Here is a 25461-nt window from a genome sequence, read left to right as displayed (position 1 = left end):
AACCAGAAACCCACACTGGTGCCACTAATGGCAGAAAATAATAGTGCAAAAATGAGAAAGAAACAGTAAGAGAGAGAGAGAAGACATAGAGGGAGAGAGAGACCTGTACTATAGCCATACTTAGTGGGTAAAAGCCAAAGAGCTCAATTTCTATTCATGATATTCATTAGAAGAACCAAGGGAACAGGAGCTAATAGCTCTGAGGGTTCAGGCCTTCACAAGATGCCTGTAGGGTGAAGGGTTCTGTTGGCTCCAGTGATGTTTCTCAGATAGGCTAATTGTTATGGACATAGCCCCTGAAAAAAATCTATCAAATAATAATACAGGGACAGCTATCTGCATGCTAATTTACCATTGTATAGGAGGGAGAATGGGCATTAGATTGGTTTTGGCAAATAAAAGCAAAACCAAGATTTATGAAGAAAAGAGGAAAGGGGAGAAGAAAAAATCGCCTGGGACCTTTGTGATTTTGCTCCCCTTGTATAAGGGAATTTGACAGAAATCTTTCCAAGAGGTCACTGTGGTGCATCTTCTCCTGACCGGTGTGACTTGGTCATCACAGAAAACAACCACGGATGTTGCAGGACTTTAAAATATCTTAGAAGTTTAGCAGTTCATCCTATGTCACAGAGTATCTGTGTGTGATGTCCACCATGTCTTTCTGTTGTATAACCCCTCGGTTAAGCCAGGAGGGTGCCTCTCCCCTCGTGACCAGCCTGGGCAACACGGCAAAATCCCATCTCTACAAAAAATACAAAAAATAGCCCATCGTGTGGTGCACACCTATAGTCCCAACTCCTTGGGGCGCTGAGGCAAGAAAATCGCTCTGCCTCAGGAGGTCCAGGCTGCAGTGAGCCATGTTTGCACCACTGCACTTCAGTCTGGGTGACCAAGACTGGAATATCATACATCAATGTGTAGAAAGCTTGTTGTGCCGGCAAGTAAATGACAAAAGAGACATTGACGGAATTGGGAAACAAATTGGAATATGATTTGGTACCTCTCCCATGAAAGATTAATTTGCAGAATGTACTCAAATTAGAAGCATTAAATAAATTCTATAATGTAAAAATGGCACATCTTGTTCTCTACACTATAGAAATATCTGCATGAGTGACCGAAGATATGTGTACAAGAATGATGGTGATTGTAGCATCATTTGTAATCCTAAAACCGTGAAACGCACCTCACTTCAAAAACATTTTGAAAAGGGTTAAATAAATCATGCACAAACTGAGGAAGAAAGGCTGTTTTCACGAACAATGGCGAGGATCACCATGAGGATGACTGATTGCATTGGTCACATTACTGATAGAGCAATCAGTAAACCCAGGCACATCCTGGGGATAGGATACTGCTGTAATAGGCCTCCTATTATTAAACATGAAAAACTTGAAGCACAAAATGTCTATCTTACTGACCCAAGCCATGGGAGCAAGGAAGATTTTTATCACACCACAAGCGAGATCCTTTCTAAGGTCTATGGGATTCCTGAGTTTGACAGGTATGACGTGCGGTGGCCCTTGCTAAGCCTCAGACTTAAGGTGGATAGGAAGTGGGGACACGTGTGTCTTGTGATCAATCAGGAGTCGGTTGTCCAATCAACAGAAACAGGTTAAAATAAAAGCCCAGGGCCCGACTCGAACCACCAACCTTTACCGTTAACAGCAGAAGGCTCTGACGAATTGCGCCACAGAAACACGTTCCGTGCCTTCTTCTGGGCGCTATAGGAAGGGTGCACTCACCAAACTCCCCAACCCCTCAATCTTCAGGGCCCTCCCGGCAGGATGACTGTGTAAGTTCCAGGTCCTTGGAAAACTGGAGAGATTAGAGCGGTGAATTGTGGTGTTGGACACGCGCGCGTTGGGACATTCTAGAGCACGAAGGACAGCCGTATGGCCTTCGCCCGCCCTGCCCCTCGCCTGCTTCAGAAGCCCCCGGAAACGCCCCGGTCCGCGACCCGAGCCCGAGCGGCCGCCTCGGGGACCCAAGGGAAGCAGGACGCCCGGTGGACTCCCGGGATGCCTCTTTGCGCCGCCTTCATCTACTGAGGGAGCCTGTGCCCACCCTGGCCAGTCGCTTTTGAGGCAGCTGCGGAGCTTCCGCTGCGGTCTGCGGATCCTGTGTCCCGCACGGGGGCTCCACCGGGGCAGGGATGGTGGTGAGGGTCTCTTGTGGGTCCCTTCGCGAGAAACAGGGTCTGGCACTAACCAGGGCGCACGACTAGGACTTGAATTAATCCATCGTCGCCTTTAGTTTTTAGTCCTTTGAAGAGCTCTGAAAATAGAAATCAGGAACTGTTTTTCCATGGGGAAGTTTTGTTTTGTTCTGTTTGTGAGACAGGGTCTGATTTGGTCGCCCAGGCTGGAGTGCAGAGGTGCAAACACGGCTCACTGCAACCTTGACCTCCTGGGACAGAGCGATTTTCTTGCCTTAGCCCCCCAAGGAGCTGGGACTACAGGCGTGAGCCACACGACGGGCTAATTTTTGTATTTTTTATAGAGACAGGATTTCGCCGTGTTGCCCAGGCTGGTCACGAAGGGGAAGTAAGTTCTTTTTAAAAAGCGTTTATTCCCATTGATTTCCTGGCATCCCGTGGGGCGGACAACGGGCGAGGCCTCCAGTAAACCTTCTGCCAGGTGGAGCTGCAGGGGCTCAGCTGCGCTGTTTTTGAGTGGGTGCTTGGGGCACCAGGGCGGGAGCGGGGCATGGGGTGGATCTAAGGGGGAACTGCAAGGAGGAGAGCAAGGAAGTCGGTAGAGGCGGGAACCCTGGCGAGGAAACTTTCCAGTAGCTTTGTTCAGCGGGAAGGACCGGATCCTTGAGAGACGAACCTCATCTTTTCTCCTGTAGCAGAGTGGGGAGAAAGGGAGGAAAAATGGAGAGACACCAAGAAAGAAGGAAAATCATGAGTCCTCTTAGGCCGAAGCAGCCCTATATTAAATTTAAAGAAGAAAGCAGGCGGCTTCCTGTGATCGTATATTGGTTAGTACTCTGCATCGTGGCCAAGGGTCAAGTCCGAGTCCGGGCAGTATCCCTCCTGGGGCGTGGCACTCCTCCTTTCCTTTAGACTGCAACCTCTGCCTAGGCTGCGCTCTTTACCTGCGACTAGAGAGGTTAGAACTTACCCGTGCCTTCGGAGCTCTGTGCAGTGGTGAGAATAGAAGGAACCCCTAACCTGCACGCTGGGGTCCAGTCATCTTGAAGACCCGGCTTTTGCTCCCTCTGTGAGCAAATGTAACACCCAAAAGGTGAGCTGCTCCTTCTCAGTCAGCCTTATTGACACGATATAGCCATACTGTTTTTCTGGTTCAGATATTTCAAACATCGGTTTGGCCTTTTAAGGTCAAATCAGAAACAAGTGAGAGGACATGAGAGTTCGCACTCCAACTGGGAATTTTAAGTAAAGCCTAAATAATACAAGAAAATCTAAACTTAATGTCATTGCCCAACACCCGATTTTTATTTCTGTTTTTATTTGTTTGTTTGTTTATTTTTGCTATCAGTAAATGACTGAAATATAATCCACACAGACCAAAGTGTGCCAATCTTAAGTGCACAGCCCAGTGCATTTTGATGAAAGAAACCATCACCCAGATCAAGTTACAGGACATCATTTTCACCAGCCCAAAGAGTCGTTAGAGCCCCTTTACAGTCAGTCCTCACCCCATCCCCACTTAGGCAATCACCATTCTGATTTCTGTCTCCATGGATTACTTTTGCTTCTTCTTGAAATTCACATAAAGGAATATACTGACTTTGCTGGGGTTTTTTTGTTTTGTTTTTTGTTTTTTGTTTTTTGTTTTTTTAATGCAAAGATGGTTTTGAGATGCGTCCATTTTATGGCATGTATCTCAGCTTTTCGATGTTATTGATGAATACAATACCATTGATGGACAATTGGGATATTTCTACTTTTGACTGTTGTGAATAAAGTTTAGGAATATTGTACTATGGGCCTTTTTATGGACCTGTGCCTTCATTTCTCTTGAGTATAAACCTAGTAATGGAATGGCCGGGTCATGGAGCAGGCGTATTTTTAACTTTATCAGAAACTATCAGACAGTCTTTTAGAATGGTTGCACTATCATATTCTCTTGCCAGCAACAAGGGATATATTTGCTCTGCATTCTTACAGACTAGTGGTTTCTCCTGTCTCTTAAATGTTGGCTATTCTGATGGGCATGTAATGGTGTCTCATGGCATTTTAGATTTGTGTTTTCTGAATGAGTAATGATGCTAAGAATTCTTTCTTTTGACATTTGGACATGAAGAAAGCCTCTTTTGTGAACAAGCACTGTTCCAGTGTTTTGTTCATTTTAAATTGGCTTGACTCTTTCCCCTTGCCCCTTTTTACACAAACTTTACTGTTTGTGTAAATTTTTTCTATTCTGTAGAAAAAATAGAATAGAATAGAAAAATTGAGAAGCTAGTACACAGAATGGAGTAAAGAAGCTGGAATGGGTTTCGGGGAACCAACTCACATTTTATAGTTGTTTTAACATCCCCATCCAAGAACAATGTGTGTTTTTCAAAGACATCCCCTTATTGAAATATGCAGAGAAAGTGTGGGATAAAAAAGCATATACTAAACTTCTCAGAACGAGTTTCTAGAAGTGGACAAGGGAATAGGAATTGGATAAACAGAGGAAAGAAGAGACAGTATGGGCCTTGCTCAGAGTGGCCACCATAATATGTCCTGAGCTAAGGACATGGAATTTCAAAAACAGTATAGGAAAACAGAAAGTTTTTTAGAAAGTTTACCCAGACAGACCAGTCTAGTTAAGAAAGGCAGGAAGAGACATTAAAAAACAAAGCAAAAGGCCAGGCACAATGGCTCAAGCCTGTAATCCCAGCACTTTGGGAGGCCGAGGCGGGTGGATCACGAGGTCAGGAGATCGAGACTATCCTGGCTAACATGGTGAAACCCCGTCTCTACTAAAAATACAAAAAAAAAAACTAGCCGGGCATGGTGGCGGGCGCCTGTAGTCCCAGCTACTCGGAGGCTGAGGTGGGAGAATGGCATGAACCCGGGAGGCAGAGCTTGCAGTGAGCCAAGATCGCGCCACTGCACTCCAGCCTGGGCGACACATCGAGACTCCGTCTCAAAAACAAACAAACAAAAAAAAGCAAAAACAGGGAAATCATACAATGAAATGCTGGGAATAAGACTAACTATGCCCGTCATCTCCAACATAACACTAATTACTGCTAATTATAATGGATCTAAATCTCTCAGATTGGATAGAAAAGGAAATGCTGGCTCTAACAGTTTAATGGAAAGAAAAGGGTTACATATTAAAAGCCGTGCATATTATCCTTAGCACACTAATGCAGGATAAGAAAACCAAATATCACGTGTTCTCACTTATCAGTAGGAGCTGAATGATGAGAACATGTGGACAGATAGGATGGGGGTGGGGACAACACACACTGGAGCCTGCCAGAGGGTGAGGCTGGGAAGAGAGGAGAGCATCAGAAAGAGGAGCTAAGGGATGCTGGGTTAGTGACTGGGTGATGGGATGATCTGTGCAGCAAACCACCATGGCACAGGTTTACCTATGAGACAAACCTGCACATCCTACACATGTACCCCTGAAATTAAAGTAAAAATTGGAAATGAAACATTTAAAAAGAAAAGAAAACAAACAACAACAACAACAACAAAGAGAGCAGTGCAAAGCCTGTACCAGGCTTATCAGAAACAAAAGAATGAGAGTGAAAACATGGATATCAGACAAAGGCAAACAGCAAAATAACGCTTTACATTAGCTAGAGGAGTAACATCCTAGCATCTACCTAGAGTTGAATGGAATCGAATGGGACCGTTTTTTCCTGAACTGGCCTCCTTGGGTGGCCGACCAGGGCATGGTGAAGGGAAAAAAATCTTGAAGCGAAACGTCCATTTCTTTGCTCTTGTTTTGGTCTCTGTAAGGCTTAAGAAGTTAAAAGCAAGATCTGATCCCTGGAGTTTTCCAGGAATTCGAAATAGGTATATGAGGAAAGAAGCTCAGTTATCACCCAGGTCTCCGGGAGTATCCCATGTATAGTGCCAAGAGACCAGCTTTCCAAACCCGGGTCCCTGGGTTCCGAAGGCCTTTTGGGGGAAAGTACTGATGTTCGTGTTAAGGTTGGGAGGAAAGGGTTTGGAAGGCCCCAAGCGGCGCGAAGGCAAAGAGAAGATATCAAGAAGCGAGGCAAGAACTTTCCACAGGCCCACGTTGGATGACAGGAAACCAGGTGAATTTCTGGTGTTTTCCTACAGAGGTGTGTTACCCAGTTGCACAGAGCCTACTTCAAAATAAGGGTTTTTTAAGTCAACTCTTTTAATGCGAAGCCATAAATTTGTGGTGGTGCCTGATGCAAATCTCCACTGTAAGCCTTTGCTCTGAGTGTCTTTTTTGTTAGTTATCCAAAGAGAATGGTGAAAACCTTGAGTCCGTATTTTACCTCTTTCCAGGGAAACGCCACAGGTTTTGCGACCAGCAGGCATTGGTGGTTCAGTGGTAGAATTCTCGCCTCCCACGCGGGAGACCCGGGTTCGATTCCCGGCCAATGCAATCTGTGGTTTTGTAACCTCTAGTTTTTAAATTTAGTTACCATAACTGTTCTTCAGGTAGGTTACAGACGCGATAATAAAGAGAAGAAAAAGGGAACTACTGTATAGCTTTCGGGTTCCTTCCGGAGTGGAATTTCTCTAAGCAGGTACTTTGCAGAGACTGTCTTTGAAGTAGCCAATGTGTCTGGTTGGTTGGTCTTTGCATATTTGGCCCTAAAACCGGAGGGACTTTTATTGTCTCTTCTGGCGGATCCCTGAAATACAAAGAGTCACCTGGACATAGATTTCACTGCCTGGACCTTGGACAGACCATTTGACCATGTCTCGCGATGGAGTGCAGCTTAAGAAATAAATGACATTCCCGAAAGGAGAGAAGCTGTGGGGTAGGGCAGACACACGTGAGACAAGGGGCCCCAGGGAAAAGGGAGGTATGTGGGGAGGAACCCGCGTGCAGATGAGGGGAGCTGCAGAGAGGGGCCTCGGACCTTCCTGTTGAGGAAGGCCCAGTCTTTGGTGGTCTCGGCAAAATGAAGGATGGACCCCGAGTGGAGAGTAGCACGTCCCCAAAACTCATTTCTATCACCCGCGTTTGTTTTACACGCCACCAGGCAAATCTTCTGTCCAAGGGATTCTTTTTATTGCTTCTCTTTAAGCAGCGTGGTGGGGAGGCCATGACAACCACTAGCTCTGGAGCTTTGGGGAGCAAACCTGGAAAAAGAATGCTCCAGGATCATCTGGTTTGTCCTCCCCTGTTTTCATCTACCCTTTTCCTCAGCGAAACTTATATGGGTCCAGGATGTAACATCGCAGCTGCGGCATTGGCGGATTAAGAGCTGCTGACAAATCTTCCCCCAAAGCAGGAAGAGCCCCATTTGGCCCATAGCCATGGAGTCAGAAGCAAGAGCAGAATCGAAAATGCTTTTCTCTATGTCGTTCTCTCTCTCCTACCTGTGAACATCAACCTTCCACACACGCCGGTTCAAAACCGCCTTAGTCTCTATAGGAGGTTTACCATTTTTCACAGTTCCGGTAAACCATGTTTCCTTCTTGCTTCTACAGTTCTTCCAGGGTTGAGTTTCAGGAGCTGCTCAGCAGTGCAGGCTAGTTCAATATCCTGGTTCAAAATCATCTGTCTAGTTTTGCTACTAGGGTAAAGTTTGCCTCCTAGACCAGAGTTAAGACATGCTCCCTCGGCTTCCATTTTCTAGAGATAATTGGTATCATTTCTTCCTTAAATGTTTAGTAGGGAAACCATCTAGACCTGGTGCTTTGTTCTGGAAGGTTGTTAAGCTTTGCTTCAATTTCAGTAATAGAGATCTATTTAGGTTATCTACTTCTCCTTGTGTGAGTTTTGGTAGACTGTGTCTTTCAAGGACTTGGTCCAATTCATCAAGTTATCAAATTTGTGAACACAGAATTGTTGATAATCCTCATTTGTTATCCTTTTAATGTCCATGAGATCAGAAGTGAGGACCTTCTTTTCTTTTTTTATTAGTAATTTGTATCTTCTCTCATTGTCTCTTGGTTCACCAGCTAGATGTTTCTCAATTTTATTGATTATTTTAAAGAACTAACTTTTGGTTTTGTTGATTTTTCTCTCTTGATTTCTGGTTTTGTTTCCTTGATTTCTCCTCTAATTCTTAGTTTCTTGTTTTTCACTGACTTTGGGTTTCATTTGCTCTTGTTTTTTGAGTTTCCTAAATTGTAATCTTGAATTATTAATTGTAGATATTTTTTCTTTGCTAACATATACATTGAATCTATGAATTTCTTTCTAAGCAACAATTTTCGTGCACCTAGAAATTTTTTTGTAAGTTATACACTCATTTTCATTTAGCTAAAAATATGTAATTTGTTCCAAGACTTTTCCTTGGCCCAGGTGTTATTAGAAGTGTGTTGTCTGATCTCCAATTTTGGGGTTTTCCAGCTATCTGTCTGCTATTGATTTCTACTTCAGTTTCATACTTTGAATGAAGGGCATACTTGGTATGATTTCTATTCCATAAAATGTGTTGAAGTGTGTTTTATGGGCCAGAATATAGTGGATCTTGGTGAACATTCCATGTGAACCTAAAAAGGATATGTATTCTGCTCTTGTTGGATGAAGTAATCTAAAAAGTTGGTTGGATCCAGGTGACTGGTAGTGGTGTCCAGTTCCACTATATCTTTATTGATTTCTTGCCTGCTGGATCTGTCAATTACTGAAGCTGAAGTCTCCCACTGTAATAGTGAATCTGTCTATTTGTCCTTGAAGTTCTATCAGCTTTTGCCTCTCGTATTTAGATGCTCCGTTGTTAGGTGCATATCAGTTAAGGATTTTCGTATCTTCTTGGAGAAGTGACCTCTTTATCATAATGTAATGACTCTTTATCCCCATGATTTTCCTCCCTCTGAAGTAGGCTCTGTCTCAAATTAATATAGCTTATCTAGTTTTCATTTTTGAGACTGAATTTTGCTCTTGTTCCCCAGGCTGGAGTGCAATGGCACAACCTCGGCTCACTGCAACATCTATCTTCCAGGTTCAAGCAATTCTCCTGCCTCAGGCTCCCAAGTAGCTGGGATTAAAGGCATGCACCACCACGGTCGGCTAATTTTGTGTCTTTAGTAGAGTCGGGGTTTCCCCATATTGGCCAGGCTGGTCTTGAACTCCTGACCTCAAGTGATCCACCTGCCTCGGCCTCCCAAAGTGCGGAGATACAGGCATGAGCCACGGTGCTTGGCTGCTTCTCCAGTTTTCTTTTGATTACGATGAGTATGGTATATCTTTCTCCATCTCTTCACTTTGACTATCTCTGTGTCTTCTTATTTAAAGGAGGTTTGTTGTAGAAAACATATAGTTGGGACTCACTTTCCATTCTTCCAGTCCCTTTCAATTGGTATATTTGGACCATTCACATTTAAAGTGACTATTGATATCACTGGATTAATATGTACCGTACATGTAACTGTTTGTATTCTTTGACTTTCTTCATTGTTTTCTTTTGTGTCTTTTACTCTTTTTCTACCTTCTCTGGCTATAATTGAACATGTTATATGATCCCATTTTTTTCTTCTTCTTAAAATATGAATTTCATTCATTTAAAAAAAAAACAGTGTTTTTGTTTTCACCCTATTGCTTGCCATATATATTTACAACTAATCTAAGTCAATGTATAAGTAATGCTATGATGCTTCATGGGTCACGCAGGTAACTTAAAAACAAAATTCCTTATTCCTTTCCTACCACCCTTTAAAACATTGCTATTATTCATTTGATGTATTCATAATGTATAATCATCCAATCTATTATTGCTATTTTTCTTATTTTGACAGACGATTATATGAATTAAGAATAAAAATAAAAAAATATTTTATTTTATCTTCATTTATTTCTTCTCTAACTTCTTTCTTTGGTGTAGATTTGTCTCTGACCTTTGTAGTTTTTCTTCTTTCTGAAGCACTTCTTTTAACCTCTCACGGAAGACAAAATCACTGGTGACAAATTCCCTCAATTTTTGTTTGTCAGAGAGTCTTTATTTCTCCTTCACGTTTGAAGGATAATTCTACAGAATTCTAGGTTAGCAGGACTATTTTTCCTCCAACACTAAATATGTCAGCTGCATGCTGTTCTTGCTTGCATGGTTTATGAAGAGTAGTCTAATGTAATGCTCTTCCTTGTTCTTCTAAGGTAAGGTGTTTCCTTTCTCTAGCTTCTCTCAAGATGTTCTTTGGTCTTTGATTTTCTACATTTTCTATATTATATGTTGTGATGCTTAATTGTATGTGTAAATTTGGCTGGGCCATGGTGCCCAGATATTTGGTCAAATATTATTCTGATGTTTCTGTGAAGGTGTTTTTTGATGAAATGAGACATTGAAATTAGCGAACTTTGAGTAAAGCAGATGACCCTCCATAGTGTGAGTTGGCCTCATCTAGTCAGGTGAAGGCCTTAATAGTATAAAACCTGACCTCCCCCTAACAAGGAGGAATTCTGCCAGCAGATTCCCTTTAGACTTGAACTGCAACTCTCTCCCCTAAGTCTCCAGCCTGCTCGTCTACCTCATCAGATTTGATCTCACCAAGCATCCACAATTATGTGAGCCAATTCCTTAAAATCAATCTCAATCTCTTTCTCTCTCTCTCTCTCCTCTCTCTCTCTCTCTCTCTCTCCATCTTTATTTCTATCTATCTTCTGTTGGTTCTGTTTCTCTAGAGAATGTTTACTAGGACTTGCATGCCTAGGTGTACAGTTTTTAGTATTTACCCTGCTGGGTGTTCTCTGAACTTCTTGGATCTATGGCTTGGAATCTCTTATTAATTTTGGAAAAATACTTCTTTTCTTCCCGTGAGAGTTAGTTTTATGTGTCAACATGGAGAATGTTTTTGGATGAGACTAATACTTAAATTGGTGAATCTGGGAAAAGCAGATTGCTTTTCATGATGTGAGTGAACCTCATTCCGTCAGTAGGAGGCTCGACTAGAACAAAAAGACCAGCGTCTTCAAGCAAGAGGGAATAAGAGCAAATTCCCTGACAGATGACCTTTGGAATACATCTGTACCATCAGTTCTTCTGAGACTCCAACCTGTCAGGCCACACTGCAGATTTCAAACTTCCCAGCCTCCATAATCACATGAACCAATTTCCTGTGTGGTCATTTCTCAACATCACTGGGTGATCGGTGCCAGGACCCCCTGCAGATAACAAAATCCACGGATGTTCTAATTCCTTATACAAAATGATGTAGAATTTGCAGATAACCTACTCACATCCTCCCGTATGCTATATAAATAGTGGTTATGTGGTATTGTTTAGGGAATAATGACAAAGAAAAAAGTCCATATATGTACAGTACAGACACAATCATAAGTTTTCAAAAAATATTTTGGAGTCAGGCCTGGTTGAATCCATGGATGCAGAACCCACAGATATGGAGGATCAAATGTAATAAATCTCTCACTCTTTCTCTCTCTCTATATATATATATGTGTGTGTGTGTGTAGTGTGTGTGCATTTTTATATATATATAGTGTGTGTGTATGTATATGTATATATATGACCTATTGATACAGTGGTAAGGAGTAGGGGAGGGAAGTGTTCTATAATCCTATGATTAGGTCTCAGTCTTGTGGTGGGCCTGTGCCCCTGGGCTGTGACCTTCAAAAGTGCTTCTCAAATTTTGTTCCCTCTTAGATGAGACAGGATGGCTAGAGGTCGCTGGAGTTGGGTTTTTCCCTTTCCCCACATTGGTTAGACTCTGGAAACACAATTTTCTTTGGAGGGCACGTGTTTGTTAAGTAGAACAGAATGCACCGGGCATGTTTTTCAATGGTTACCTCTCCTTCCCCTCCAGAAGCATGCAAAGAGTTGTCTCCGATTCTCACCCTAAGTCTTCTGGAGACAAAACTCATGAAGATATGGGAGGCTCCCACTAGTTAGGCCCCCAGGAGTTTTTACCTCTCAGGCTGGGCTGCTGTCAGCTCCAGCAATTAGCCAATTCCCTTTGAATTATGTCTACCCAATGCTGGCTCCAGCGGTGGTTTCTGATTCAGGTAAGTTGTGATTCTCTGTATTTGCCCATGGCTCGAAGTTTCATAGGATTGTCATGTCTTAGGACCTCTATTTTCTGTTGCATATAAGTAGAGTTATTGATGTTCGGTTTGTTCAGCTTTTTTTCTGGTGAGAGTGGGAGTGATGGCTTTTAAGCACTTTACAAGTCTAGTTGTAATGTCTGATAACCATGTGACAATTTTAGATCTCTTTAAAAAAATAATATGTTTAATTCAGGAATTGCAGAAAGCCTTGCAGCAGCTACAAGAAGAAATGCAGAACAAGAGCCAACAGCTTCGTGCCCGGGAGGCTGAAAAATACAATGAGATTCGAACCCAGGAACAAAACATCCAGCACCTCAACCATAGTCTGAGTCATAAGGAGCATTTGCTTCAGGTGAGTTTACATGATTTCAATGAAAACTGGGCTCATAGAACTCTGAAATTTGTTTATATAATTTTAAGATATTATTCCACCTGTGTTGAGTCCCCGCTATATGGAAAACATTGAGAGGTGGGAATCAAGAGTATTTAAAATAAATAGAAAACATAATTTGTGAATTAAGATGCTTACTAACAAGTGTAAGAAACAGTACATATAGCCCTGATTTAAGCAGTCTTTTATGAAGTCTTTTATAAAGACTTAATATTCAGAAAATAATCATTAAGCACCTCTGTGAGTCACACACTTTTCTGCGTGTTGGGAAGACAAAATATTTGGCTACTGTTCTCAGTTTAATAGACGAAGACAAAAAACTGTACAGAAACTTCCACAGAGTCATTTTGATGATAGAATGAAAGTTTGAGGGGAAAATGGAGCATTAAGAAGAGACTGATCTCTTCTGCCACCTACTCTAAGCTTCAGTCACATTGAATCCACTACATTTCACTGAATGTACAATTTTTTCATTGTATGCGTAGTGTGCTTTTTTTTTTTTTTTTTTTTTTTTTTTTTTCTCTCTAGCATACCGTCCTCTCTCCCTTCTTCACTTAGGAAATCCTAGTCCTTTAATTAGGACTCACGGCAAATGTTACCTCCTCTGTGAGGTCTTTACTGACACCTGCAGGCAGAGTTAGGCAGTGCACCCTGTGTTCCCCTGGTAGCTAGGTATGATGCAGAACAGTTAATTCTATGTGTTGTGTCTGTTGTATGTTGCAGAATAGTTTACAATTTATATGTCTGTTATCTCTGCTAAACTTGTTACTTTTGAGGAAAGTGATCACATCTCTTTTATCCTGAATAACTAACAAATTACTTGGCAATTTGGTTAATATTGAATAAAAGAATAAAAGAAACTATGTTTTGGTCTCAGGAATTTCAGGAGTTCCTACAGTATCGAGATAACTCAGACAAAACCCTTAAAGCAAATGAAATGTTTTTTGAGAAACTTCGCCAGCACATACATGATAAAGCTGTTGCTCTGGAGGTATGTATCACCATTTTGCCCACTATGCGATGGATTATTCTATTTACATAGGTATTACAGAAATTTGTGTTCACCTAAATTTGCTGCTTTGGGATTTGGTTTTCTATTCAGCTGTCTTGTGGAATAAGAGTGATCAGGATAGGTTATCGAACAGATGCTGTGTGAGCACTTGGAAAATAGTGAGCATTAGAAACCAGAATTTCTCTAAGAGCAAGGTAGGACAGATTAAATAAGTGGAATGAAGGGTTTTGCAAAGAGAGAGATGCAACATTCTCCAGGCTATGAGGGATGTTGAGCCAGTATGCTCTTGCCCACCAACATAAGGCCTTCCTTCCCTGCTCCTTAACTCTGTCAGGGCAGATGTGCTTGGGGTCCTCTTCCTGCTGACCTCTGGCCCCATCATAATAAATCAATCCTCCTGTGTTCTCTCACCAGAGCACTCCCAGGAAACGGAAAGCCTGAGGGAGGCTCTGCTGTCCTCTCGATCCCACCTTCAAGAGCTGGAAAAGGAGCTGGAGCATGAGAAGATGGAAAGCAGCAGCTTTTGGAAGACTTAAGGGAGAAGCAGCAAGAAGTCTTGCATTTCAGGGAGGAACGTCTTTCCCTCCAGGAAAATGACTCCAGGTAAGAGGGGACCCATTGACAGAGAAGGAAGCATTCTTCATTCTTACGTTCATTCTTACATTAAAAGAAGGGATATTGGCAAGACAATTGGTGTCCTCTTTTGGAAACCTCAATGTTCCCTCTGCTATTCCTGATTTTTGTGTGTTGGGGCGGGGGGGTGCTTTGAGCAGAAGAAAGGACTTCTCTGTGAATGCCTTGTCACTCCCAAGTTGAGAGAGTAAAACTCTGTTGTAGAAGTTTTCAATATATGAGAGACATGAAAAAGAAGGGTTTCCACGCTTCCAGTTAGATATAGGACATTAGTGTCACCATCACCTAGGAAGCTTCTATACTGCCTGTGATGCTTGGTCCCAGCAAAAGCCCTGTAACTGCTTGTCAGAATGCAAAGAGCACTGTAGGAGCAGTAAGGAGACTGCTGGTGTGTCTGTTCTGCTCTGAACTAATGTAGGTAATGGTGTGTTTTCAAGCAAAGTTACTTGACCTCCCTCAGCCTCCATTTTCACATCTGCGAAATAAAAGTGATGGTCTTCATGACCCCCTGAGTTGACATCTGGGGCTCAGATGTAACCCTAACCGTAATCTTTATGACCCCCTGAGTTGACATCTGGCTCTCAGCTTATTGCTCTGGTGTGACTGAGTGGCTCTGCCATCTCAGTGGGCCTTGCCTCTCCCTGGTCAGACTGCAGCACAAGCTGGTCCTCCTGCAGCAACAGTGTGAAGAGAAACAGCAGCTCTTTGAGTCCCTCCAGTCAGAGCTACAAATCTACCAGGCACTTTATGGCAATTCCAAGAAGGGGCTGAAAGGTATGTGTTCTTCTCCCCTCACCCCATGAGCTTTTTACCCTTGCATTGGATGCTAGTGAGGTCTTAGGTCTTTCCTTTGGGAGTTGTGGAGATCAAGCTACAGAGTTCTGTCTCAGAAACCCCCACCCAAGGCTGGGGCTCCCAGTAGGAACTCTCATACACAAAGCCCAAAGGGACAGGTTGGTGGCATGAGCAAGACCCAGCCTGATCATTCCTAATTACTTTAAGAAAACATTCCTATCAATGTCTAGATTATAACATTTTTAAAGCAAAAGAACTGTCCTAATGATATCACAATTTAAAAAGGCCTTTAATATTGTCAGTAATACATACTGACAACCCATTCAGCCCAATGCAGCAGGCAGTCTGCTCCCACCGTGACCCTTTCCCTAGTGACATCTGGCTCTCAGCTTATTGCCCTTCCATTTAATTTTCGTAAACCCTGATTTAGTTTCCTGATTTTCTAAAGAGAAGGTGAACTGGAATTTGAAGAACTACAGGGGCTTACCAGGCTGGGCGAATAGCTTAAGTACAAAGCCATGGTGAGTGTTGAGTCAGTGGGGACCAGCCTGCCCACAGGAGAAAATTAAAAGACACGAAAACAAAACAAAAAAAAAACCTTATAGAAATACCACTAATAGGACCTAAATTTCAATCCTGGATTTAAATGTTAAGGACATTTATTGAAGACTTTGCTACCTGCTTAAATAATAATCTAATATTTGAGAATTTTGATATATCTTTTCATTCTTCTTTAAATGGAGAAGGGTACTCAAAACATAATATTAATAAGTCACAGCAGGCTGCAACAGAGGACTGACATCAATGTCATGAAATTTAGCAAAGATAAAAAGCAAAATCCTGAGCTCAATTACAAATATCAGTGATAGAAATACAGGATGAGGGTAGAAATATAGGACAGGCAGCCGTTCATGGACTTGAGGGTTTGGGGTTTGGTAGAAACATGTTCACACAAGTACAGGCCAAAGGTTGCTAGATATACCAGCTCAATCTGACGCTATGGTAGTGTAAGTGTGATGTTCACCTGTGGGGACCATGTCTAAAATATTGTTAGATTAAGGGGCACCATCTTTGAAAAGGGCATTGACACACTAAGGAACATAATGAAGACAGGGCGCACAATGGTGTGGCCCAGAAATCTCCAACTGGTCAAAGAAACTAAAGAAATTTAGGCTTTCAAAAGATCTTGAGGACATGAGAACTGGCTTTGGATATTTGAAGAACTGTCGGGTGAAAAAAACTCATGTATTTTATGTCCCTCCAGAGGGCTAAGCAAAGGTGAAGGGCAGTGGAATTTAGATTCGAATTATCATAAATCCTGATTTAGTTTCCTGATTTTCTAAAGAGAAGGTGAACTGGAACTTGAAGAAATACAGGGGGCTCACCAGGCTCGGAGAATAGCTTAAATACAAAGTCATGGTGAGTGTTGGGTCAGTGGGACCAGCCTGCCCACAGGAGAAGCTTCGGGTTGGGGGAGTGAGAAGTCAGGATGGAGGAGCAGAGTCCCCAAATCTTGAAAGCCCACCGGTCAGGGTGGAAGTTGACATTCTGTATAGAGATAATTAAATTAAGTCTTTTTTTTTTCAAAGAAGATAAGCATATGATGAAAACAGAATTTTAAGATGCTAAGTCTCAGGGGATGTCCTGGAGTTGGGAGACATTAGAATCTGGGAAACCTATTGGATGGGTCTAGCGCTATTCTGGCACATTAAGAGATGACAGTCTAATATAAGGTGCTACTGGGAAAATGAAAGGGTATAGATAGATTTTAAAACATCTCTTTAAAAAATAAGTAAAATTTAGTGAGAACTTGGATTGAGGAAGAAGAGAGGAACATCATAAAACTTTGGGCAAAATTCAAGAGTAGATTATGTACCAAAGTCTCTAAAACTACTTCATCCTGAGCTACCTTTCCTTTCATGCTTTTCTCCCTGCCTTTTAGGACTCATTTCAAAGCTACAACCACTAAAGCTCCATAATCTCTTCTCTGTAATTTCAAAATTCATTAAGATCTCCAAATTAAAAATTTTCAAATACTCATTTAGTGACAAAATCTAGATGAACTGACAAGAGGATATTCATAAGTCTTTATTTATCTACTTAGAATATTCACATAGCTGATTGCAGAGATAGTTATATGTTTGATTAAGGATTGTGGCTCACATGCAACTGGGTACATGTTATATATGATATATGCACCCTGTTGCCTTGCTAAAAACTAAAACAAATTTTACCTTTCAAAATACATTTGGCCTTAAGGTTTTCATACAAGGTATTGTGGCCTTGTAGAATATTTCTTATCTCTCTTCATCCTCAGTACAAAGACATAAACTACATGTGGTGAATGCAGGTAAATATATATACATGTATACATGTACATATATATGTACATATATGCACCTATATATATTATACACACACACAACATATATACACACTGTATATAGGTGTGTGTATATATATGTACACACACACACGCATATATATATATATATATAGAGAGAGAGAGAGAGAGAGATACAAGTTGAAAAACTCAGTTATAATCCCTGGTCTAAGGTGTCCAACTCACATTCTCATACGCTACCAAAAGGCCTCCTCCTTCTCCTCTTTCATTTCTGAGAGTAAAGACTGTCAAATCTCTTTCTCCCTCATCCCCTACCCTTCTCTAGCTCAGTGCTGGCCTTCTACCTTGGAGGATTCTGTACTTTAGCCTACAGGACTAAGGTTACTATAGAGATGAAATATGGACTTATCCTCATCTGCCAATCAAATGCTCTATAGGTGCATGTGTGTAACTTAAACCGCAGGGAAGTTTCAGACTGGATGTGTGCCAGCTCAGTGCCATCCCAAGGCCACACACAGAAATGGTGACATCCCTATCATAGATGGGTTGCATGAGACTCAGATGATAGTGGGATCCTTGGCAGAAAAGAATGTCACAGAGGAGGGTTCTGACAAGTGCTTGGAAATACTTGGGTCAATGTTACCAGACTCCTCTTCTCTCTTAGCTTACAGCGTGGATGCCTGTCACCAAATCCCTTTGAGCAGTGACCTGAGCCACCTGGTGGCAGAGGTACGAGCTCTGAGAGGGCAGCTGGAGCAGAGGATTCAGGGAAACAATTGTCTGCGACTGCAGCTGCAACAGCAGCTGGATAGTGGTGCTGGCAAAGCCAGCCTCAGCCCCTCCTCCGTTAACCAGAACTTCCCAGCCAGCGTTGACCCTGGAAACAAGCAGCTTCTCCTCCAAGGTAGGAAGGAAAAGGGACTTAGAAAGCCCTCGGCCAGTGGGGAGATCACCAGGATGTCTGTGGCAGAAGGTACAATCTGCCTGGTCCATGCTCCTTGGGGTCAGGTTGAAATTAGAAATGTTCTAGTTTAGCAGCCTGAGTGAAGCATGGGATTTAGGTCAGACCAGGCTCCAGGTTCTGAGCTTAGAGGTCATTTGATTTGGGCAAGGTGTTTAAAGTCTCAGAGGTTTAAGCCTTAGTTTCCTCATATTTAAGATGAGGATAATAATAATATATACCTTATATGATTTTGAGCATTAAATGAAATCACTTACAAGTGCTTGGCACACTAAGAATTGCTCAGTAATTAGCAGCTATGTATGTTCATATCATTTTCTTGGATTTGCTTAGTGCTTTAGTATTAGCCAAGTGTTTTCACATATATAATTTCATCTGAAGTAAAGCAGGTTTTGCTCTCTCTGTATTTCACATAAGAAAACTTAGGTCTTGAGATATTAACAGACAAGCGAGGGTTTAGAGAAGTTATAGACAAAGTCAGGATCAGAACCAGGTGTTGTGATTTTCAGTCTGTGTTCCTTCCAGTTCATGGTGCCCTGTCTCCATATTGCCGACCTTTCCAGATTCTCTAGTCTCCCTTTCCCTCACAGGTGGGGAACTCAGTGTGTGGCAAAATGTTCCTGTACCTAAGGAAACAGGGCTCTGGGGAAGTCCTGGATGGTGGGTGATTTATTTTGGGTGGCCATCATTCGCTTTCTCTACCCCACCTCTTGCCCGCCTTTTCAGGTAGGCGTGTTTGACCAGGTCCCCCTTCTCTTCTCAACATCCCCCATCAATCTCACTTCTCCCAGTTTTCATTGAAATGTCAGTGGTGTCCCCCTAGTCTCTTAAATCGTTCAATTTCTACTTCCTCTGTCCTTTTTTCCTTTTAATACACTATTTAGCACACCATCTCCACTCACCTCCATGGCCACACCTTCAATTTCATTCAAATCAGGAGCCACTTCTGTTCAGTTTCTCTAAAGCTGAGCTTTCAAACTCTCCTGCCAGCTATTTCTGGGTCATGTGAATCTTTATGTTTCTCTGGTTCTTGTAGATGCTCATTTATCTGATAGTAACCTTATTTGTCAAATGAAGGTGACAATAACATGATTATGCTGTTTTGGCAATTCAATAAAAAAAAAACACACGTACGCCGCCAAGCAAACCACCTGGCCGCCAGGAACTTCTCAGCTAACGTTAGGTGGACGCCTTGCCCTCCTCTGGGCTGCCCTGATGGTTGTGGTGTTCAGTTATGTCTCCAACTCTTCCTTCTAACCAGGCCTTCCCCTCTCACTGGCTTCCCACACAGCAGCCCAGACTCAGCTCCACTGGCACCGTCCCTGCCTGCTTTCTCCAGCACCCCCGAGGCCTGAGCTGGAAAGCAGGCACTGGGCCACACTTGCCTGAGCAGGACCTTTTCTACCTTCTTTGTGATATTTTCCAATTCCTCCACTATACGGTTGCTTTTTAGTCTCCAGCAAGACAACGTTAACCCACCAAGCCTTCTGTCTCCGTTCTTCTCATACAAGTCAATTTTTTTCAGTATTGGCTCATCAGAATGATGACTACGATGTTCAGTTTAGTCCTCCATAAATCCATTCATTCCTTGGTTCCTTGATTCTACATTTTAATATGTGCTATGTATATTTATACATATTACATTTAGTTACAGGGCATCGTATTAGATACCACACACAAATTATACTCAACACTCGGTTTATTAAAATACACCTAATAATTTTTCAAACTAGAGGTTTCTTTCTCATGGAACACCCCTCAGTCAAAGGAATATCTTTTTGTTCTGAAGAATGGAAACATTCTGAACTCAGTGACTCACTGGCTTTTGCTTTTGCTTGTAGGGTATGGATAATTCTGTAAGAGGAGAGTCCTGCCACCTTAGGCCTCAGTGGGGACGGCTAGGTGTGCATATGCTTCACAAGCAGGGTGTTCCAGGGTTCCTGAAAACTGTGGCTGCCTTTACCCCCTAGATTCAGCTGTGTCCCCTCCAGTCTGGGATGTTGTGATCAATTCCCCAGCTCTGGTCTTCCCCAGCTCTGCTTCCTCTACTCCTGGCTCAGTAACGGCCATAATCCACAGAACAAATGGTAAATATGGCAACGAAAGGGCCCAGGGACTGATGATGGAAAGTGATTAATGCAAGCAACTTTTTGTTGTCTGTAAACATATTATCTGTATTTAGAGAGTTTTCTCTGCATGCCCCGAGGCCTTTAGCCCTACTCACTGCACCTTCTGTGGCTGCCTTTCTTGCCATTGTTCATCCTCCTATAGTTTACCTACTGCTGTTTTTGCTGCACCATAATCTCTCCATTCTTAAAAACACTCTCTGTATCCAGCTTGATTTCCTTGTCTGTGTCTGTGTATTTATTATGATTCGTCCTATTTCATTTGCCAATAAGGAAAAAATTGTCTCCTGGCAAATTTATCAAGAGATAATGTAAGAAACATTATAGAAGTATAGAAGCCAGAAGATCTCTATGGACTTTGCCCCACCCTTGTATATTCCAAGGCTTCCTTTCTTGTTCCCAGCCTCTTCCTTTTCTTGTCTCCTACCTCTTTTGAGTTGGAGTAAACTGACAATATCATTATGAATAACAGAAGATTCTGTTGTGTTGTTATTTTCTTTTTCAGGGTTGGGTTTGGATACTTCTCCAGTAATGAAGAGCCCTCCCAAGCTGGAGGGTGATGCTACTGATGGCTCCTTTGCCAATAAGCATGGCCGCCATGTCATTGGCCACATGGATGACTACAGTGCCCTAAGACAGCAGATTGTGGAGGGCAAGCTGCTGGCCAAAAAGAGTGTCTCTTGTGAGGTCAGCGTGCAGCTTCCCTGGCCTTGAAGTCCAAGGCACAGAGGTAATCACACCTGTAGCTTTAGATGCACTGTTTCCTTGTGCCCTTTCTTCCTTTGATGTTAACTCCGTCTCCCACCATTTTTGTTTTTTGGTTTTTGTTTTTCATGCTTTGCATCTCTCAACAGCTGAGGCTTCCTCTTCCATGTATAGCAGCCAGGCCCTGTCTTCTCTATTTTCACTGTCAGTTCTGCTCTGTTCCAGATGTAGCTGACTGGATATTTCCCCTCAGCCCCACAGAAACATGTGGCATTGCCTAGCAGCCTTTGGTAGCTTATTATCTACCACACTCGTGAAGGCACGTGACCATCTGTGGGCAGAGTTGACACAATGGGGTGGACAGAAACTGAAGGATTTGCAGGTGTATGGCCCCCACATGTGGAAGGGGTGAGAAGCCTGGCAGCCATGGCATTTCCTTGTGCAGACTGTATAGAAGGAGGGAAGGCAGTCAGCAAAGCTTCTCAGAGCGCCTTGCCAGTGAGAGAGACCAGGCACCAGGGCTGTGCTGTCTGAGCTGCTGGAGACCCATGGATGCGTAGGGACAGCCCTGCCTCCATGGAACCCCACACTAGAGGGCAAGACACACACACAAGTAGATCAGCACAGTAAGGGCCTACAGACACAGCATGAGAAGCCATCCTCTGTGCTGTGAGGCCGCCAATGCAAACGTGGTCATTTATCTCAGGCAAGGAAGGTAACAGGTTCATAGAGGACACAGCAAGGGGGGTGAGTTTTGAAAGCCTTGTGGGTTCTGCAGGTGGAGGGAGGCATACCTGGTAAAGGGACCAGCACCTTAGTTCTGAGAGCTGCAAATGGTTGTGCGAGGGCTTCACAGTTCAAGCAGGCCCATGTTCTGTGCCTCACTCACAAAGGAAGCGGGAGCCCATGCAGGGGGAAGAAAGTAATCTCTCCGCTCCTGTGGTGTTACCTTTCCCCAGGTGCTGGGCAGCAAAGGCATTCGTGAGCTTCGGAGCAGCACCAGTGCCCTGCACCACGCCCTAGAGGAGTCGGCTTCCCTCCTCACCGTGTTCTGGAGAGCGGCCCTGCCAAGCACCCACATCCCTGTGCTGCCTGGCAAAGTGGTAAGATGCCAGTGTCCTTTCTTGGTTCGAACCCAGTTTTCCTGCCCTCCAATACTGTTCTGTCTCCTCACTGTCACAGCTTTCACAGAAAATCAGGAGCCACATACTGAATTGGGATAGACAGGACCTTAGAGGAGTGTCCCTGGAGGGACATCTCTGATCCATGGTGGCTGCTTTCATTGCAGCTCTGAATACATCCCATTCCCTGCCAGCCCCCGGCCCCTGGTAAGAAATCAAAGAAGAAGAGGAAGGGGTGTGGAAAAGGCGGAGACATCATAACCCTGGCAATCCATAAAGGTTCAGTTTCTTTACCTCTCTGCAGTTTGGCTGAGCTGAAATTCAGTTAAAGCTTCAGCACCCACCTCCCACCCCTCAGGTCCCACGGTCACATGATCACAGAATGCCCCCATGAGACTGAGCCTTTTCAGCCGCTGCCTGGAATTCCAGCATATCACTTCAGCTGGCATCTCTGGACCAGGCCTGGGGAAAGTCAGCCACTCCTCAGGATCTGCTCAGAGCTCAGGCTAACTCTGATTGGCAGACCCTCGAGGAGACAGGTTTCAGGATCCCCTCCCCAGGGATCCCAGCTCCAGATCAATGTCACCAACACCTTTGGGATCCAGCTAGGCTCATTCCAGGGAGACAGTGTTTTGCCATCTCCATATTGGCACAAATATTTACAAACTTGCAAACTTTCCTGAATCCAGATCTCTCTCCCGAATATATCATTTCTGAACTCTCAATCTTGCCTGTGAAGGGAGAGTGACAGAACTGATATCAGGACTAAAGCAAGGTCCTCTTCAGAGTTGGGAGTTTTATTCCAGCCTGAAGTGACATTCTCTTAAGCTACAGGTGTGTGGGCCTGTGCTAGTCTACATGGGGAATTCCAGAGTCTCAATATTTCTACCTAATGGCCTCATCCTAAACTGTCCTCAGCTGGAGGTATCTGAGGCTGTGAAGGAGGAAATCCAGTTCAGGAGGGTAGAGAAGATTGTAGAATCCTTCTTGGAATTGGAAAGAGCCACAAAGCACAGGGTGCTTTAGTCCTTCTGCCTGTTCAGTAACAGTCTGTTCCTCTTATCCAGGGAGAATCAACAGAAAGGGAACTTCTGGAACTGAGAACCCAAGTATCCAAACAGGAGCGGCTCCTTCAGAGCACAGCTGAGCGCCTGAAGACCGCGAACCAGCAGAAGGAGAGCATGGAGCAGTTCATCGTCAGCCAGCGTAGGTTCCCTGAGAGGGAATGGGGGAAGAAACGGGCAGTCTTCCCGATGCCCCACTTGTGCTGCAGAGGAGCAGTGACCGGGGGGCTTGGAGATGTTGGGAGTGGTGACTGATTTGATGTCCCCAAACCTCCTGTGCCACGAGCAATTGTGGATGAAGAGGGAGGGGAGGACAGGGTGGATAGAAGGAGACTCCAAGCCGAATGGCCAGAAAGAAATAAATGCTTTAGAATTCTCAGCTAAGCAAGTAGGGTTAATTTCTGCTGGTGATTTCTACTCTGTGGTGCTCTTTTGTTGTTTCAGTAACCAGAACACATGATGTTTTAAAGAAGGCAAGGACTAACTTAGATGGAAGGAAACTACTGCACCAGTCAGAGGCACCAAGCCTGTCCCCAACCCACCACCATCCATTAGCAGATCTTGTAGGCGACCTTGGCCTGCTTTGGCCTTCCAGGAGAAGATTTTGGGTCCGCTTGCAAGATCACAGGTCCTCAGTGAGAGTCCTGCTAGTTTCTGTTCCCATCACCCTCCCACCCCGTCAGCTCCTGCCCCTGTATCTTGGTTCACTCTCACATTGTCATCATCTCTCTTTTTCACTCCAGTTTTTCTTCTTTGATGCCGAGTCAGAAATCTGGAGAAATGCAATTCAGCTGACTCTTGAAGTAATTAGACATTCGGGAGTCTGCCTCAGAATGAGCTTTTGATAGAGGGATCTTGAGGCCAGTTATGTGTTCTACTCTTCATGAAAAAGTAAAAGCAATTTGCAACCTAGTAAACTGATTTCACTGCACACTCCTGGGTTAAGAACAGCAATTTGATTTTGCTGTATCTTTAAGCAACATGACAAAAGAGATCTGTTGGGTCTCATTTGTCTAAAAGAGAATTTGTTAGTAAATAACAACTGAATCTTCAGGAGAAAAATGTTACAAATGTACCAGACATTATCTATGTTTACTTAAAACACTAAGTGTTAATCATTCCCTAGGAAGTGCTTTGAAGAAAAACTTGAGGTATATGAAATGGTTTAAAAATCAGAAACTAAACCTGGACTTCAAAGCTTTGCCATAAGCAATTGAGCACATTCCTAGAAATGTTTCTAAACTGTAACCTGAGAGAATGTTGATCTCCACAGTGTGAAAATGGCTTGGGCCAGTTTAACTTGCTCTTTTTTTTATTTTTTCACTAACTCCCTTTTGTTTTTCTCTGATAATTCTTCTCTTTCCTGAGCCTCTTTAGAGCAACACTTACAGGATTGCCTCTGTAAAGCCTTATTCCTGTGCCAGAAAAGGTAACCCAAAAGTCTCTAGTATCCACTGGCTTTCTCCAGTGTGGAAGCTTTCCCCTCCACCTCCCATAGATCACTGGAAAGGACCCGAGGCCTCAGTTCTAATCCCTGGCTTATCACTAACTGGCGTGTGGCTTCAGCTTGTCCCTTAGTCTCTGTGAGACTGCTGCACCCTCATCTGTCAAAGATGGAACTGGACTTAGTTGAGCTTTGAGGTCCTTGTGGACTTGGTCCCTCCACACCCTCATTATGGCGACTGGACATAAACTTAACAGAGGACATCCCCACAAAATGTCCTCTTCTTCCTACAACAGGCTGTTTCTATATGTGCATGTTTCACGCTAAGCACTTCTTTCTCGGGTGGAGATGGCAAAGGCCTCTTTCTGCTGAGACAAAGTGATTTGGAGAGTCACCTGGCCCCTAAAGAGGCAGTGGTAGGATCCAGCCGCCCAGTGTGCAGTGAATTGGAGCAGGGATCTCAGCACACAGGGAGGTGGGGAGGCTCCCCGTAACCTCGGGCACCAGTTGCTTCTCCAGACTGTAGCGCATGCTCTTAGCTCATCCTCTTAACTGGCTCTCATCGTGCTCATGACTTTGGTCACCCTGTAGCTCTCACTGCAGCTTCAGGTAGCCATCAGTAGGGCCTGGCAACATACACTGATTTGGATTGTTTTATTTTTGTCTGCAGGTGAAATCCCTAAGGGCTCTGTCATGTACTCCAGTCTTGTGACCCTTGCCTTCCAGGCACCATG

General features: G+C 43.5%; 2 protein-coding genes and 1 non-coding gene across 3 annotated transcripts in view; all 3 read left to right on the top strand.

Moving 5' to 3' along the window:
• Positions 1 to 14097, top strand: part of LOC105479027 (myomegalin-like) — a 22809-nt gene extending 8712 nt beyond the window's left edge. The window contains exons 2-4 of the mRNA XM_071070148.1: positions 12325 to 12483; positions 13400 to 13513; positions 13949 to 14097. Of these exons, the coding sequence (XP_070926249.1) occupies positions 12361 to 12483; positions 13400 to 13513; positions 13949 to 13975 (264 nt within the window). The 5' untranslated portion in view covers positions 12325 to 12360 and the 3' untranslated portion in view covers positions 13976 to 14097. The remainder of the gene's footprint in view (positions 1 to 12324; positions 12484 to 13399; positions 13514 to 13948) is intronic.
• On the top strand, positions 6490 to 6560 carry TRNAG-CCC (transfer RNA glycine (anticodon CCC)). The gene has a single exon. It is a non-coding gene; the product is annotated as a tRNA-Gly (tRNA).
• LOC112426166 (myomegalin) lies at positions 14037 to 25461 on the top strand (the record flags this gene model as incomplete). Its single annotated transcript, XM_024792037.2, is given in 8 exon segments — positions 14037 to 14137; positions 14817 to 14941; positions 17971 to 18210; positions 20899 to 21064; positions 21066 to 21123; positions 22058 to 22201; positions 23287 to 23425; positions 23728 to 25461. Coding segments are annotated over 8 exon segments (1374 nt in total), but the record flags the coding sequence as incomplete, so codon positions are not given.

The sequence above is a fragment of the Macaca nemestrina genome, chromosome 1 (genome assembly GCF_043159975.1).
Source record: "Macaca nemestrina isolate mMacNem1 chromosome 1, mMacNem.hap1, whole genome shotgun sequence".
Taxonomy (NCBI): Eukaryota; Metazoa; Chordata; class Mammalia; order Primates; family Cercopithecidae; genus Macaca; species Macaca nemestrina.
Note: the sequence above shows the minus strand (reverse complement) of the source record. Positions and strands in the feature narration are given on the sequence as shown.